The 16,367-nt window shown below is 41.4% G+C and overlaps 1 protein-coding gene across 12 annotated transcripts in view; it reads left to right on the forward strand.

Moving 5' to 3' along the window:
* The window catches only part of SEMA5A (semaphorin 5A), a 470,523-nt gene that overhangs the window by 223,749 nt on the left and 230,407 nt on the right, over window positions 1–16,367 (forward strand). For all 12 annotated transcript variants that reach the window (XM_025451472.3, XM_025451477.3, XM_025451481.3 and 9 more), the window contains one exon: window positions 9,109–9,154. In XM_025451472.3, coding sequence (XP_025307257.1) covers window positions 9,109–9,154 — 46 coding nt within the window. The remainder of the gene's footprint in view (window positions 1–9,108; window positions 9,155–16,367) is intronic.

Raw genomic sequence — 16,367 nt, forward strand, 5'->3', positions numbered from 1 at the left:
AGACACATGATGATCTTTGGGAGTGAAAAGGATATACTGAGAAAGTGCTCTTTCAGGTGGGCCTTGGAAATGCAGGAGTCTGGCAGATGGAAGAGTCTTCTTGCCAGAAGGTTCGTACCCTGGGGAACCTTGGAGATCCTGATGAAGCTGAGAAGAGCTCAGCTTGACTGGACCATTTGGTGACTGAGAGGGGAAGTAGTTGCAGGGGAGGCAGGAGTTTTAGGTAGAGTCAGATCATGGAGGACCTTGGACATAATCCTCCAGACCAGTGATTGCAGTTCTGGCAGTCATGAGAGTCGCCTACAGGGCCTTACAAGAACGCAGATGTCCAACTTCAGTTCAATTGCAATTAGACTTTCTGGAAGTAATGTTGGAATCTTTGGTTTAATCAAAATTCTGAGGATCTACTAGACTGGAAGATTTGAGAACTTGTGCTAAGGGCATTAGAAATTTGGACGATTTCTAAGCCTACATATTTAAGTGCTCAGATTTGCATTGGGAAGATACTTCTACTGTACTATGTGCAGAGTGTTCTAGAGTTTGAGGATTTCACAGGTAGGGATGGTACTTGGGAGCTGTGGATCAGGTGTCAGAATGTTACTCAGGCAGTGGTGGTGGGAATGGGGAAAAGAGTCAGATTTGAGACATATTTCAGAGCTGAGTTTGACAATGATTGATGGTGACTGGAATGGGGTGGCAGAGAGCAAGGCTCAAAGGTGAGATTTGGAGCAAGATTTGGGAGTGTGGCTTGTTGTGATGCCATTAGCTAGCCCTAAGCATGTGGAGAATGAGCTACAATTTGATTATTTGAAGATACATGAAAAAAAAATTTTCCACTTTAACTATGAAAATGACCCAGAAAAAGAATTGTATATGGAGATCACTTGAGGAGTGAATATTCCTAAGAAAGCAGAGGTTAAAGGAATCATAAGATAGTTCAGTTGGTATTTTTTCAAGTGAAATATGATCTCTATCAACTGAAAAATGGGAAGGAACAAATCAAATACCCAGTGGACTCACAAAAGCAGAAGTTGTGAGTTAAATTTGGAGCAATAAGTCATTATCTGTAATCTTTAAAGCACTGAGGGATTTGCAAGTAATATTTAGAACATAATAAAATTTAAATTATCAGCGTGATTATTAATAATATTGATTAATAACTTTGACCCTAAATGTGCTTATGGGAAAAAGTTTATGATTTTATGTCTCTGCAATTTGCTAACAGCATTGGTCTTAATTATTGCATAACTTTCAGAATCCATCTTTGTTATTTCATTTTACTTACTAATAACAAGAAGCTCTCCCAACTATTTCGGTGCCTTTTTTGTCTTTTTTCTGTGCCTTTTAATATGGGTGTTTAAACATACAAGAATGTTATTAAAATGATTTGTTCTTATTTTTGATGAATTCTTTGAAACTTTCCTAATAACCAAGATTTTTAAAGGGTTTGAAGTAACCTTTTGGGGATAAGGAAGGAAATAAGTTGATGCAATTTTGGGGAAGTTTATACTGGACACGTATGTTCATGACAACAATAATAAGATCAGAATTTTTAAATTTTCATAGCCTAGAGTACATATACTTATTATTTTTGAGGAATAATTTTGACAGAAGAGGTAGCTCATAACATGAGTGTATTATTCAAACTGTAATCTAAATGTAGTCCAACTGAATAATTAAAAAAATAATTAAATCCTTCAAAATCTGTGGAAAAAGCACACAAAAGAGATATTTTTAGAATGGTTATAACCTCAGAGAACGTAAAGGCTCCTGGAATTTGTTTGGATAATGAAAGTCTCTGGAAAAACAATTTTAGATGGATTGGTGAGCTACCTGAGTTGGTTAGAGGATGAAATTAAATCTTCAAATTCTTTAAGGTTATTGATACGATTTATATATTTTTTACATTTAAATAATACAATAATTTTTATAAACGACTTTTTAGTTTTGCTTTAAAAGATATAGTTATCACTTTTCCTTTACTTCAAAATCATGAGCTTATATTTTAATATTCAAGCCTACCAGTGCAGTTGAAAATTTGGGCTTTGGGGGGGATGCTGCTCTTTCAAGCTCTGTGCAGTCACCAGCTGATGACAGTTATGATGGAACTCTGCTGTGGTGAAAAATCAGGGAGGAGAAAGTTGACCCAGGTATAGGTGAGGCTGGCCTCTCAGTTGACGTCAGCTCCAGGGCGTGTTTTGTCTTCAGATTGTTTCATGATTGGCTATGGTCTAAGCTTTTATTAAAAAGAAAGAGAAGTCATTCTCATCATTGTTTAAATGCATTTGATGGATTTAGTTGCTATCCTGTCTTCACCTTCTCTTAGTGCAAAATGCATACCTGTCTGTCTTCATTATTCGGTCTTCTGCTCCTCAGTTATAAGCAAGCCTCTAATCTACATGTTCAATAAGAGCCTGGAGTTTTCTTCTTTGATTTTATAGCTATATTCATCAGAGACCAATTGAGTTATTCTAAGAGAATGTCATTTTAAAACACCTGTGTCTTTCATAATTAATGGAGGTCAGAGTTAAGTTTTATAGAGTCTCTAGATAAAATGAGTCATTTAGTTAATATGCTCGTGATGGCTCAACCTTTTCTTTAATGCCGGCTGAATTTTATTACTTTACATGAAGACGCAAATGAACTTCGTCTATTAAGGCCCGCACTGCTCCCTCTGAGAATATATTGTTGTGCTTAGTGATTTGTTGCTAATAGGCCACTGGGGGATTGATGGGAGGCAGAGATGAGTTATGCAATCCTACAATCAATAAGAAAGAAACTCTGGTGAGGAGGGCGAAAACACATGCAGATGTCTTGTGGGGAGACTGTCAGTTTTTGTCTACCAAATTTAATGGCTTTGTGATTTGAATTATTCAGTCTGTTGGGTCTATGTATCTCTCATATATTATTACTCCTAAAAGTAATACAGTTATTACATTTGAATGCACAATGTCAAATTTTATTTCAAGGCGTTTGAAAAAAAGGAGATGCATACCAAGGGAAGAAAAACACAGACTTTTATTTAGTGTCGTCATAAAACCGAACCTTTGCAACGTGGCAAACTCTTGCTGTGTACTTCTGTTAATGAGAGGGGAGAAATGAAAATACAGAGTAGTTCCCTGTAAGCTGTATAACTAATACATTCTAAAAATTCTGATCTCTTAACCTCTTGCACCAGTGCCTTTGTCCCTGAAGAATGGCAATATTCCTTATTACTACCTATTTACATCTCAGGGTGTTATGAAGATGAATGAGACCACTTAAATGCTTTGGGTGGCTCAAAGCATTGCTCTAACTAGAGAAATTGAACCGGTATGAAACATTTTGTTAGCATTCCCTGTTGGCAGGGAGCCAGAACCATTACTCCTTTTCTTTGGAAAGGTTGGTAGCCTTTCTCGTGAACCTCACATATATTGTTTTTCCTCATCTGTGTGCTCACAATTGCAAGATAAAGTGGTTGCCCCTTCTCTAATTCCCTGGAGAACAGCCACTTGCAGGGGACCATAGATCTTACTTTACTGTGCAAGTGGCCCAACATCTGGGAATATCAATTTTTTTATTCCCCTTAGAAGATTTTCTTTCTTTGTGTAATCTTTAACTTCGTAGGTTGTTGACCTCAACTGTGATGGATCAAGCTATCTTGGGAGATTTCAGGTCCCTCATGTTGCTAGCTGGATTGGAACTTTTCCAATAGCAAAAATGGACTCAAAGTTGTACTTGGAACCAAATAGTTTGAGGAAAGGCGTTTGCGAATAGTAGAATCCACACAGTGTTTTATCAGGTTCTTAGGTTCCAGGGAGGTGATTAGGGAATTCCACAAATGTTTCATTTGTATTTCATTTCTTAAAGGTATCTTAAATGTTTGAAAATTATGATAGATAAAGTGAACACTAAAATGTTCCATGTTACATATTTCTACCATGGGAAGGTCCAGGAAGGCATTAACTTGCCTACTTGGATTTTGTGTAGACCACAGTCATGTATTAAACAAATATTTGAGCGCCCCTACCAACTCTTTGTCTCCAAAATCAAGCAAAAATTAGCAACAAAAATGTAACCAACCAATGCAAAGATCAACCTTAAACAGATGTTGAAGCTCTGCAAAGTTACAGATAACATATTTCTAATAATTCTAGTTTCAAAATTTTTAAGTTAGCTTATTCAGTTGACTATAATTAACAAATATTATATGTAGGTACTTGTTGAATGAGTTTGTGTTCATAAAGAATTATCCTTCCAGGGCACCTGGGTGGCTCAGTTCATTAAGCATCTGGTTCTTGATTTCGTCTCAGATCGTGATCTCAGGGTAGAGAGATCGAGTCCTGTGATGGGCTCCAAGCTGAGTGTGGAGCCTGCTTAAGATTCTCCCTCTCCCTCTGCCCCTACCCCTCTGTCTCCCTCTCTCTAAAAAAAAAAAGAAAAAAAGAAAAAAGTATTCTCCTTCCTTTCTTACATGCTAGATTTCATTTAAAATTATTTTGAAATATGAAATATTAAAATTATTTTAAAATTATTTGAAATTTCATTTAAAATATTTGAAATACTCAAAATATTTCTCAGGAATTTATCAAAATATGTCAGGATAATAAGTCATCCAATGGTCACATATTTCTGTAGCTCTCTTAACTATTTCATATCTAAAAAGGGTCATGGTCTCTTAGAAACTAAAAGATTTAAATATACTTAAGGTGTGTGACTTAAATATATTGAGAGGTGGTATAGCTTAGCTCTCTCATGTCCTAAATGAAGAAACATGGGCACTCTTAAAGTATGGGCAGGCAGTTTCAGGAAGAATTTGTGGGAAATAGGGAGAAAGAATGCACCATTTAATCAGCCAGACCAGTAGCATTAACATGTTCGACTAATGGGGAGACATTTGTCGCAGTCAGATCTCATCCCAGGGCTGAGAATCAATTACGCAGGATCAAAAACTGGCCATTTGCAGCGTAAGACTTGAATCATCTCAAAATGATATGTAGATGCACCTGTGAATGAACAATGAAGCCATGAAATAATTGTGGTTTAAGAACTATTACTGTGTGTGTCTGTGTGTGTGTGTGTGTTGTGGGAGTGGGTGTGAGTGTGAGTGTGCATGCTGGTGGAATTAGGAAGGGGTCATGGGATGACCGGTTGGTGAAGCTGAAAGGCACAGTGGGTCAAGGGGCAGCACGGTGTGAGAGGTCTTGATACTAATCCTGGCACTTTATCTTGTCTTAATAATCTTGAATAAATCACATCACTTCTTAATATGCAGACTTTTCCTCATTGGCAAATTGAAGGTGTATACCCTCCAATGACGACTCAGCTTTAGAATTCTTGAATTCTCTGCCTGTTTTTTTTTTTTTTTAAGATTAAAAAAAAATTGAGGATGGTTTAAAAATAATGACGAATTTGCATCTTGCAACCTAGAAAATATCAAAAGAAAAGCTCTTGTGTTTTTTTATTGCTTCTCTTCACTGGAGCACTGGGCATAGTGGCAGTAGTGGTGGTGGTGGTAGTGGTGGTGGTGGCATCTCATAATTACTGTGGCTCTTTCTCTCCCTTTCCCTTCGATTTACCTATTGTATGTCTCTACCAGACTGATTTCTTACTGACCAGATGGTAGTAAGGGCACCATAGTTGGTAGGAGTTCAAATAGTGAGAGCAAATGGCTGGAATTCACCAGCAGTGGTGGGGGCAGGAGGGCTAGTTTTCCAGCCCGACCCCTGATGGGCAGAAAAAGCATGGTCAGTGCAGTTAGTTTTGCTTGGGGGGATGTGGACTGAGAATGTGGCGTGTTTCTTAACACAGATCAGTGTCTTCCTGTCTTGGTCTGTTGGGGCTGCTAGAACAGAACTTGACAGACTCCGGTGGCTTATGAACAGTGAAAAATTTATTTGTCACAGTTCAGTGGTAGGGGTCCGAGAGCATGGATGGCTTCTGGGGAGGGCCCTCTTCTGGGCTACAGATGGCCGGCATCTTGCTGTGTCCCGTCCTTGAGTGGTAGAAGGGTGAAGAATCTCTGGGCCCTCTTTTACCAGACCATTAATCCCACTGATGAGGGCTCCACCCTTCTGACCTAATCACCTCCCCAAAGCCTGCCTCCTAGTACCATCACCTTTGGGGGTTAGGATTTCAATATAGGGATTTTGGGGAGATGTGGACCTGAAAGCTGGACCCATAAGTTTCAGAGAATGATCTCTATACCTCCTCCAATCCACTCCTTTGAACTTTCCTCTCCACTTATCCTGTCCAGAGCTCTACAGAGCATGGTGGACACTCCCATCCTTTTTCCTCAATGGTGAGAAGGTCATTCCAGCTCTGAGTGTGTGTATGAGAAGTGCCTTTCTAGAAAGTTTCCAGATACAGATGCATGTGTGCATGTGTACCTGTGTGTGTATGGCAGGGGGGTGGGTGTATGAGAGGGAGAGAGAGCGAGAGAGAAAGGGAGACAGGGGTGGGGAATGTGGTGGCCTTGCAACTCATCAGACCCCTTAGGTACTTAATTGGCCAAAAATATAAGAATATTTTTGAATAAAAAATAATTAAAATAAAGAATAATTTCTTTTACTGAAAGTATTTACAGAAGAAGTCTTTCTTAAAAGAGCTAGTGAGTTGAAGCATGTGATGATTGTAACCCAGAACCATGACAAGATGAACAATGCTGTCTTCTGTTCTAAAAAGCCCGCAGTGCCATACCATCCCTGGTGACAACAGCCCCCGCACCTGAACAAGAGAGTCACGCTGCCTTTTACCTCAAATCCGAAAGGGCTGGACAGCAGAAGTTCTCTTTCCTTCTCTGCTCAATGGAGAACATACTGGGAATTTCAGTGTGTCTGGAAATTTCAGTATTTTCAGTACTTTCAATAAACTGTCTAGAAGTGGCTACAATTGATCGAGTGCCTGCGGTGGCGCAGAGACCACTCTAACTGTTCTCCTTGGATGTAAGGCTCACAGCTGCAGGGAGTATGTGGGCGATTAACTCCCCCCCCCCCCCCCCCCCCCCCCCCCCCCCCCCCCCGAGAGAGAAGACCGAGGTGGGAGTGCTTCCCGCACGAGGCTGGCACAGCCTTGGCTCTCGCAGAGCTACTCCTAGGCACACGGGGACCCTGCTCGGGCAGGAGGGGCACAGGCCCGCGGGGCGCCTCCTGCAGGCCAGAGGGCAGGGAGCCCGGTGCTCCGTGTGCCTTATGGCCAGTCATTGCCTTCTCCTGGGAGTCGCGCTGGCCTCGGGTTCCCAGCAGGCGGAGGCCGGGCGCTTCTGCGAGTGCCCGCGCCCCGACGCCTGTCCTTCCCCTGCAGGAAGAGGTTTCTGTTGGAAGCCTTGCCTCAGCTTGACTAAATACAAATAGATGCTGCTGTCACGTTCCCTCGTCAAAGGCATCCTTAATCCGGGTCTGCACAGAGGGCTGCGAGAGCTGTCTGTGATAAGGGGGTGGGGTGGGGGGGTGTCTTCCACAAACAGCTTAGCGGCGGAGGTGGCATGTGCCAAGCAATGCTTCTGGGAGCTTCTCTGGCACTATTTCAGAGAGTAAATTGGAGGTTCGGAAAGAGTATGGTGAAGAGGCCACTGAAGTGGTTTGGCGAGGCAGCTTCCACTGAGTATAGGATCGTGGTACCCCCCGTGCTGGGGGACAAACCCCAAGAAAGCAGGATTCCCAGGGGGCGACACTGGGGACACATGAGACCACTGACAAAGTGAACTTGTGGGGCACCCGAGTGACCCCGTGGGCCAGGTGTCTGCCTTTAGCTCAGGTCATGATCCCAGGGTTCGGGATCGAGCCCTGCATTGGGCTTCCCCCTCGCTGAAGGGCCTGCTTCTCTCTCTGACCCTCCTCCCACTCATGCTCTCTCTCAAATGAATAAATAACATCTTAAAAAAATAAAAGTGAACTTGTCCCATTTCTTTCTCCAAGCATGCACACGCATGCTACTGGACCCTGGCTTCCATACTGGCTTTGTCCTCGCATCCCTGCCCGCTCAGTAAGGATGTTTCTCAGTCTCCCCAAGGTCATGCCATTGGCCTGACTTGGCCATCACTTGTCACTTCCACTAGGACAGCCTGGCCGCTTCTGACATCTACGCACCTCCCCAAATAATGAAAATAATCTACTTTAGCATCTGGGTGGTTGGGAAACTTTCTTTACTCTCAGTGCCATGGAAATAATCCTGGGGCAGCCCATGATACAAAACCACAGCTTCTTAGAGATCCTTCCCACACTCATGCATTCATAGGGTCTGCTCTCTGTTATGTACGCCGGGTCTCCAGCAGTTACTGTTTGCATCCGGTCTAACCTTCTCCTCCATGGTCCCTGGCATGTGGCTCTGGTCACACCAGCTCCTCATCTGCATGATGTTAGGGTGGCATTTGTGATTTGAGTCAGAGGCCAGAGCATCTCCCAGGAGGGAGGCCAATTTGTTTCTGAAAGTTATAGCGGTCAAGTCCAAAGCCTAATTGTGATGGATATTTGTGTTCCCCCCCATTATGCTGATCTTGACTGCATATTTCATTGTTCTTCACTGTCATTGTTGAAAACAGATAGTTTCCTTTTCTCTGATTTCTTGTTTCACACTTGGCCAGCCAGAGGGGACTTTTTCAAACCTTTGCTGGCAGCCCAACAAGTTTCTGCTTCTAAACTTACACCGAATCCATCCAACAGGAGAGAACACTCTAATACTCAGACTGTGGTTGAATTCAGAAGCTGGACGTGCTGTAATTGTAAATCATGGTGAATGTAGGTGATCTGTAAGAATGAAGACTCATGAAGAATGGTTTTGCATTGTCTTATTTCAACTCGGATGCAGAATCCATTGCCTGTGTCCTTTGGTCCATTCCAAGTAGATCAAGAGTGTCAGTTAATAATTGAGACTTACCTTAGTGTCACACACACACACACACACACACACACACCATTCCCTGACTTTCTTGCCAATCCCACATGTATACCTGTTGACATAATGAATGCCTCTCTGAACTCTGAGGTGCAAAGAAAATACATTCTTAGCCAGAGGATGCTTTGGAAGCCAAAAATCATCATTACTTTGTTTTCCCTTATTCTCATAATTTTAATGACCTGTAATATTCTAAGTCTATTAAAAATAAAACTCCTCTCTTTTTGTATTTTGTAGAAACTACCTCTTCAGGTTACAGCTTGAGGATTTGTCTCTGATCCAGGTAGGTGCAATTTATCTTTCTCAAGCTTTCATTTCCAGCCCCAATTAGCTTACTGTTTGAGGGTATGAAGACAGATGCGTGCAAAGGTAGTAATCATGACTGAGCGGGGGCTCATTTCCCCAGCAGGCCAGGCTGCAGGACTCTTGGCTGCCCTGCTTGACATGGGTCATCACCTGCTGATATTCCTCATTGGCCCCTTCCTCTTACTGTGCGGCCTCCCTTCCTTTCATGGGCATCATCCTGATTTAGTCTTCATCAAACAATAGACAATTTAAAGGACACCCCCTCAATGTCTGGGAGCACCTTTTCTTGCTCGTTAGAATAATTGATTATTTAGTTTGCTGCCTTCAGCCATCAATTTTTGTAAAAGTCAATTTCTTTAGAAAAAGATCTTTGTTTCCTCCTTATTATTTATAATGAAGTAAATATAAATATGATGGTTAAAAGCCACATATAGCAAAGAATAAGTGATGATAGGTAAAAATGCAGTTTACTTACTTGCGATTACATAGTTTGAAGAAGGAGTCTGAGATCCTTCTGCCTGAATAGGATATTTATTTTAGTGGCAGATATGAGTCACAAAAGCCCACTTTGCCCTCCAGGGTTTTAGAATTGTCTGGTAACCAGGGTCTCCTTGGACAAGGCAAGAGTTAGGACATGAATATCTTCCTTGCCAAGCATCTGGAACTCCCAGTGGCATATGCCAGGACTCTTGGGTGGTGTGCAGCTTGGGACAAGTTCTTCAACCAATTTTAATGTTACCCTCGTGTACTAGAGCTCTAAGAAGTAGTGGAGAGAAGTTTATGTTAGTTTCTTCTCTACATAATGCTGGTATTTGCAAGTATCCAGGAAACTTTAGAGCAAGTGTTTAATATTAGACCTTTTATTCACCAGGGCTTCAAAATAAGCCAAAGCTAATTTTGGTAAAAAGCAAGGGCTTTGAGGATCTGTAGACCTAGTTTTGGGATATAGCTTCAAGCATCCCAGAAACTTTGAGTTTCCTCATCTGGGAAATGGCCACAAGGCCCTACTATCCTCATGCTGTCACAGCTAAAATTAAATGAAGGTGTGCAAAAGGGAGAAGGCATAGTGATTTCTCAACAAATGTTAATTGGTTTTGTTTTTAAAAGTGATAGTGATAAATAATGACTTATCATAATCATTTCATCCCACTGTCAGTGAATTAATGGTCTTGCCACTGCAATTTAGGATGTAAGTCTTTTAAATGAATTGATTTGTTGGTAAAATCATGAATGTATTAGTAAGAAATCAGAATGATCAGTTTAACCAAAATACTGTATTTTAAAACTCTGATTTTCAATAATCATTATGAAATGTATAGATCTTGAGATAGATCGGAACTATATATTATGCTTGTTTTGATTCTCACGGTATACTAGATTGTCTGCCGCAGTGTGTGTGTAGGAAAGTGGAGTGCATAGACACATTTGTGGGTACATACTCATTTTCTCGTCTTTTAGTTGTCTTGGCTGAGAGGGTCTGGAAGCATTGGTGTCCTAGTAGCAATGAGCACTATTTAGTGTATAATTCTTGGCTTCTTCTTTTTTTTTTTTAAGATTTCATTAATTATTTGAAAAAGAGCCCAAGAGCAGGGTGCGGGGAGGGGCAGGGGGAGAGGGAGAAGCAGACCCCCTGCTGAGCAAGGAGCCCCTTGTGGCTGGATCCCAAGATCCTGGGATCATGACCTGAGCAGAAGGCAGAAGCTTAACCGACTAAGCCACCCAGGCGCCCCTACAGTGCTTGGTTTCTAAATTTAATTCTCCACTAAAAAGAACCAAATTTCTTGGAGAAGTAGCTGGTTCCAGGGCCTGGGCAATAAAAGTCCCAGAGAAGCCTGGAGGATCTTGTTGTTTCAGAAATTAAGGACATATTCAAAGCATGTTGAGTGCAGGTCAGAAGTACCCAGGAGGCAGCTGGAAGTGGGCTCAGTAAAGAAATCTGGGACAATGTGATTGCTAAAACAAATAATGATGGTATCAGATCATAACACGTTGAATAAACTAAGAATCAATGAGGACGATATACTAACATCGAAATAACTGGGTATTCCGATGAGGCAGAGGGCCCATTCTTCTTCTGTCAAATGCCGGCTGACAAATACTGAATAAATGACTTAATTACAAAATTAATATTTGGCAACCACGATACTAAAAATTGATTCAGGCACAAATGATCAACGGCTGTGAAATCTATGGATGAGACTCAGATGATGACAAGATATTTATATAGTCTCAGAGTATTTACCGGAAACATATGTATTAATCATAAGAGGACAATTGTCACTTGATGGTGAAGAAACCCAGGCAGTCTCACACCATAGCCGAGTACTCAAAGGCCCCATGGTGGGACAAAGAGCCAGAAAACGTGTCCTTATTCCATGTATGGAGAAGGACACAGCAGGATTTCCTTGATATTCGGACTACATATTATAACCAGTTTGTCAGGAGAAACCATCACATAGACCAAAACTGAAGGGCATTATATAAAAAATTGGCCTCTGCTCTTCAAAACTCACTAGGCCATGAAAGGCATAACAAGAAAGAAGAACTAGTCTCTCATCAAGGAGAAAAAAATGTCATGGCAATCAAATGATACACTGGGTCCAACTTGTATCTTGAAACAGAATTTTTTTTTTTAAATTATGGATGCTATTGGGACAATTGACAAAATTTTAATGTCTGTAGCTGAGGTCATAGAAGTGTATTAATTTTCTGATTTTGATAACTGTGATGTGATCATGTAGGAGAATGATCTTGTTCTTTGGAGAAATCTACTGAGATAAGTCGGGGTAAAGGGGATCATTTAACTTATTCTGAAATCATTGAAAAAATGGTAATTCATGCCCATAGAGACAATCAATGATAAAGCAAATGGGGATAAAATAATTAATGGGGAAATCTAAGAATTTAGGTGAAGAATTTAAGATAGTCCATTATGTTTTTCTTGCAACTTTTCTTTAAGTTATTTCAAAATAAAGAGATGCAAAGAATGGGACCATGTGTTTGCCGTTGACCTGTGTACACTATTGCTGGGGGAGTGGGGATGAGGAAACCAAATTGCTTTTCCCATAGTTGGTTCCCATTGTTGTGGTTGCCTTTTGGTGGAAATCAAGTTTATGTTATTGATGGAACTGTGGAAAACCCATCACCATCACCTCCTGGTGAGAGAGCACAGTCTTACTCGCAGAGGACCCAGCAAGGAGACCGTGACTTTCTGAATGGTGGCTTTGACCACCCAGCCCTGGTGACAACTGTCAGATGTTGCTGTGTTGTTGGTGCAAAAGAGTGCAATTCTCCTCTTAACACATTTTGTGGTTGTGTGTGCTGCTTGGTAGTCTATTGTTGACTCAGTGTGGAGAGAGAGAGAGTTGGCAGTTTTTCCCTACAGACTGTTCTTTCTTACATGTCTTCAGTAAAGCAGTCTTATTGATTTCTATGAATAATTTATTCTAATCTAAATGACTCTTTCCAAGAGTGACCAAAAAGGGATGCCTGCCAATAAGGACAGGGTTGTACTTGTGTTATGAACGGTGCTGTCCAATAAAACATAAATGTGAGCCTCATGGGTAGTTTATTGAAGCTGGTGGCCACATTGAAACCAGTACAAAGAAACGGGAGTTATTTTTAATAATATATTGGTCTTAACTCATTGCATCAAAAATATCATTTCAAGATGAACTCATTACCAGAAATGAATGAGATGTTTCTTTTCTTTTCTTTTCTTTTCTTTTCTTTTCTTTTCTTTTCTTTTCTTTTCTTTTCTTTTCTTTCTTTTCTTTTCTTTTCTTTTCTTTCTTTTCTTTCTTTTCTTTTTCTTTTCTTCTCTTTCTTTTCTTTTCTTTTCTTTTCTTTTTTTTTCCTTTCTTTTCCTTTTCTTTTTTCTTCTTTTCTTTTCTTTTTCTTTTTTCTTTTCTTTTCTTTTCTTTCTTTTCTTTTCTTTTCTTTTCTTTTCTTTTCTTTTCTTTTCTCTTTCCTTTCTTTTCTTTTCTTTTTCTTTTTTTTTTTTTGCACTAAATCTATAAAATCTAGTGTGGATTTTACACACATAGCACATTGTGAGTCAGACTGACCACCATTCAGGAGCTCAGCATGGCAAGTGCTCCTCAGTTGGACCATGCTGTTCAAGAGAGTGTGTGCAGAAGCACTTATGACTTGAATGCATTCAGTTACGGCATAGAAATGTTATTTTCTATTAGGATCAGCTGGATTAATTTGAATATCTCAGGCTACTAATTGTTTCCTTCCTTTTCTCACTAAAGATAAAAAATGAATGTTTAAACATGAGAGAATAAGGGGCCTGAGATGAGGGAAAAACAACTTGCAGCAAAGTGGAAAGAATCAGAATTGAGAATCTACAATGGCCCTTTTTTCCCACTAGGCAAGGCTTCATTTGATCTTGCCCTCCTCTTCATGACAGCGGGTCTGCTTCCTGGTGGCTGTGTGTCTTGTTCGTGTCCCTCTCCATCACCTTTAGGCGCCTCCACCTTGTCTGTCATGTCAAGCTGCTTGTAGATTCCTAGCCTGGAGGCTCTTGCCCAGTGTCAGGCATATTTGCTCTTGCTGTTTGTCCTCCTTAATAAACACTTTAACCCCATCATCATCTTAATCTAGGAAAGGCTACCGATCTGGAGTCCCTGAAAGTCCCAAAGGCTGCTGATCCTGAGTTACCTCCTCTTTGTAACTCATCCCGAATCAATTTGGACCGGTGACCCTCTGATCATTTCACAGGCTCATGGCCTCTATTTCTGATGAGTCCCTATTGTATCACCTGGAAGTTGTCTCTGTGTCGTGAGGAGTGTTCTCTTGCTGTCTTGTTGATGTTGGGTAGGAGTGGATCATTAGGTTACCTGGCAAGTGGTAGACTCAAGACAAATGTCTGCTTTAATCCCTTGATTTTGAGTAATAGGTTCATTCTTTAACTTTTTAAATTTCTCATTAGTGGGGTTATAGGTGAAGTTCAAGAAGTTCAAGAGAAGGGAAGGAACACAACCCAGAAACTAGAGCAATGCTAAACCCTTGTGGAAAGAAGCATCCAGGAACATGTGCGTACATCCCTTTGCCCCAAAGCGTGATTCTAGGATGAAACAGATAACTGCTGGCTGACTCGTTCCTTTCTGACACACCAATCACCTGTGTGCTCAGTATTGCTCTACACTTTTCCTCTGCCCCAAGTTCATCTCCCGCTTTGACAGGGTTTTAGGATCAGTAACAAGAAAGAAGATGCTGATTAGTGTTCCTTTTGCTCCTCCTACCAAGTGATTGATAGAGAATTTTAGAGACTGTCCCCCATCAATGTTCCCTGAATTCACGGTGCTGTTTTATGGAGAGCAGCCAGTACAGCTCCTGGCCAGAACAGGAGTACAGTGAACACCCTGTCCCTCTCCCCTTCCTGAGGTCCCCACAGTGGTGATCCCAGTTTATGTTGTTTGGTGAGACGGGAAGGGGAGAGGCCTGGTCTTACTCCTGCCAGAGTGGTGGAGCCAGCATTACACATGGGAGTCCAAGCACATTGTCCGTGCAAACATGGTCACGCCTTGTGACTCGGCTTGTGGAGCTATGCCCAAATTCACTGGTGGGAAAAATAGACTTTGGTGGGGTGGCCTCAGAATAGGAAAACTCAGATTGCCTGGCAAGCCCGATGCTGAAAGCATTCTGAAACCAGAGTCAACAGAACCCTGAATCAGAATTCTCTTTCCCCAGGGCACCTGGGTGGTTCAGGGGTTGAGCGTCTCCCTTTGGCTCAGGTCGTGGTCCTTTGGTCCCGGGATTGAGTCCCGCATCAGGCTCCCAGGCTCCCAGCAGAGCCTGCTTCTCCCTCTGCCTATGTTTCTGCCCCTCTCTCTCTCTGTCTCTCATGAATAAATAAATAAAATCTTTAAAAAAAGAGAGAATTCTCTTTCCCTTTGCCTCTCAAGCAAAGGTGAGACACCACTGGGAGGTTTTCTGAAGCAGTAAAGATTTGAGCTGGGATCGGGTTGGGGCACAATTCCTCTGTTACCCTGAGTGAACGTGATCTGTTTGAGGAAAATCTCTTGGCATCACCACAAAACTATGCACATATAAATACACCACGAGGTAAAATGCCTGTACTCAGAATATTTGTTATGATTTTCAAACAGGCATACCTTATGTATTAGAGTGAGAGATCAAGAGTTGCTTTAATTTAAGGAAATAAAACCTGTTTTTTATCGGTGGCTAGAGAATCAGATTTATTGATGTGCTATCCTTTATGAGGCATTTTTCCACTCAGAGGCTGTGATGAGTTTGCTCGTGGCCCCCAAGTGCTGAAATTTAGCCATGGCATCCGGGAAACCAATCAGGCATAGTGATAGAAGACACGGCCGGTCACCATTATGCGTCTCTCCTACTTGTTGTCATGATAACAGATTCAACTCTTCAATATCGCTTTTCTTCTTGCCTTGATCACAGCAGTTATTTTGCAAGAACAAAGAAGCTTTTTGAAAAATATAAAAATGCAGCTGGCCTCAAGATTAATTGACATTTGCCCATCTGGGATCGTACCTCGGATGGCCCGAGGTAGACACTCCCTGAGCAGTGTCCTAAGAACACAAAGCAACTGCAGTTCATTTAGCCTCCCTATCTTTCTAATATTTTTTTGGGAAATTGCTCAAAATCCATTTTTATATTGTTTTGTTACTGAGGAAAAGGAATTCGCAGCCTACTTCTCACTTAGAACTGCCGGAATGAGCAGAAAAATTGAAATTTGTGTTCCAATTTGCCACCTGCCTCTCCACGATTTGTGAGTTAAAAACTGTTAAGATTCTGACAACGTGGTCAATATTGGTAGAGATTTCTCTTGGCAGTTAGGGTAAATGTTGACTTTGTTTCCTGAATCTTTAGGTTTGAGTTCAGTTTCAACTCAAGACAGTTTCTAAACTGGGGCTTCTCAACTGGGGGCTGTTTAACCTGCTGGGAGCCTCTGGTTTTCACCACAGATGGGGGCTGCTACGGGCATCTTACAATGCACAAGGCAGCCTCTCCCCACCCCACAAAGACTATCCTGGCTCAGTGTGGTAGCAGCACCGAGGTTGAAACCCTGTGTTAAATCATCGCTGCCTCACTCCCACGTGCTCTGAAGAAGGTGCTTTTCTAGTCTGTGATGTTAAGCTTCCTTGATTAAATCTGTGAGATCTTTGATGTGCTTAAGGAACTTTTCTCTTTCGATTTCTTCA

This window comes from Canis lupus, chromosome 34 (genome assembly GCF_003254725.2).
Source record: "Canis lupus dingo isolate Sandy chromosome 34, ASM325472v2, whole genome shotgun sequence".
NCBI classification, from domain to species: Eukaryota; Metazoa; Chordata; class Mammalia; order Carnivora; family Canidae; genus Canis; species Canis lupus.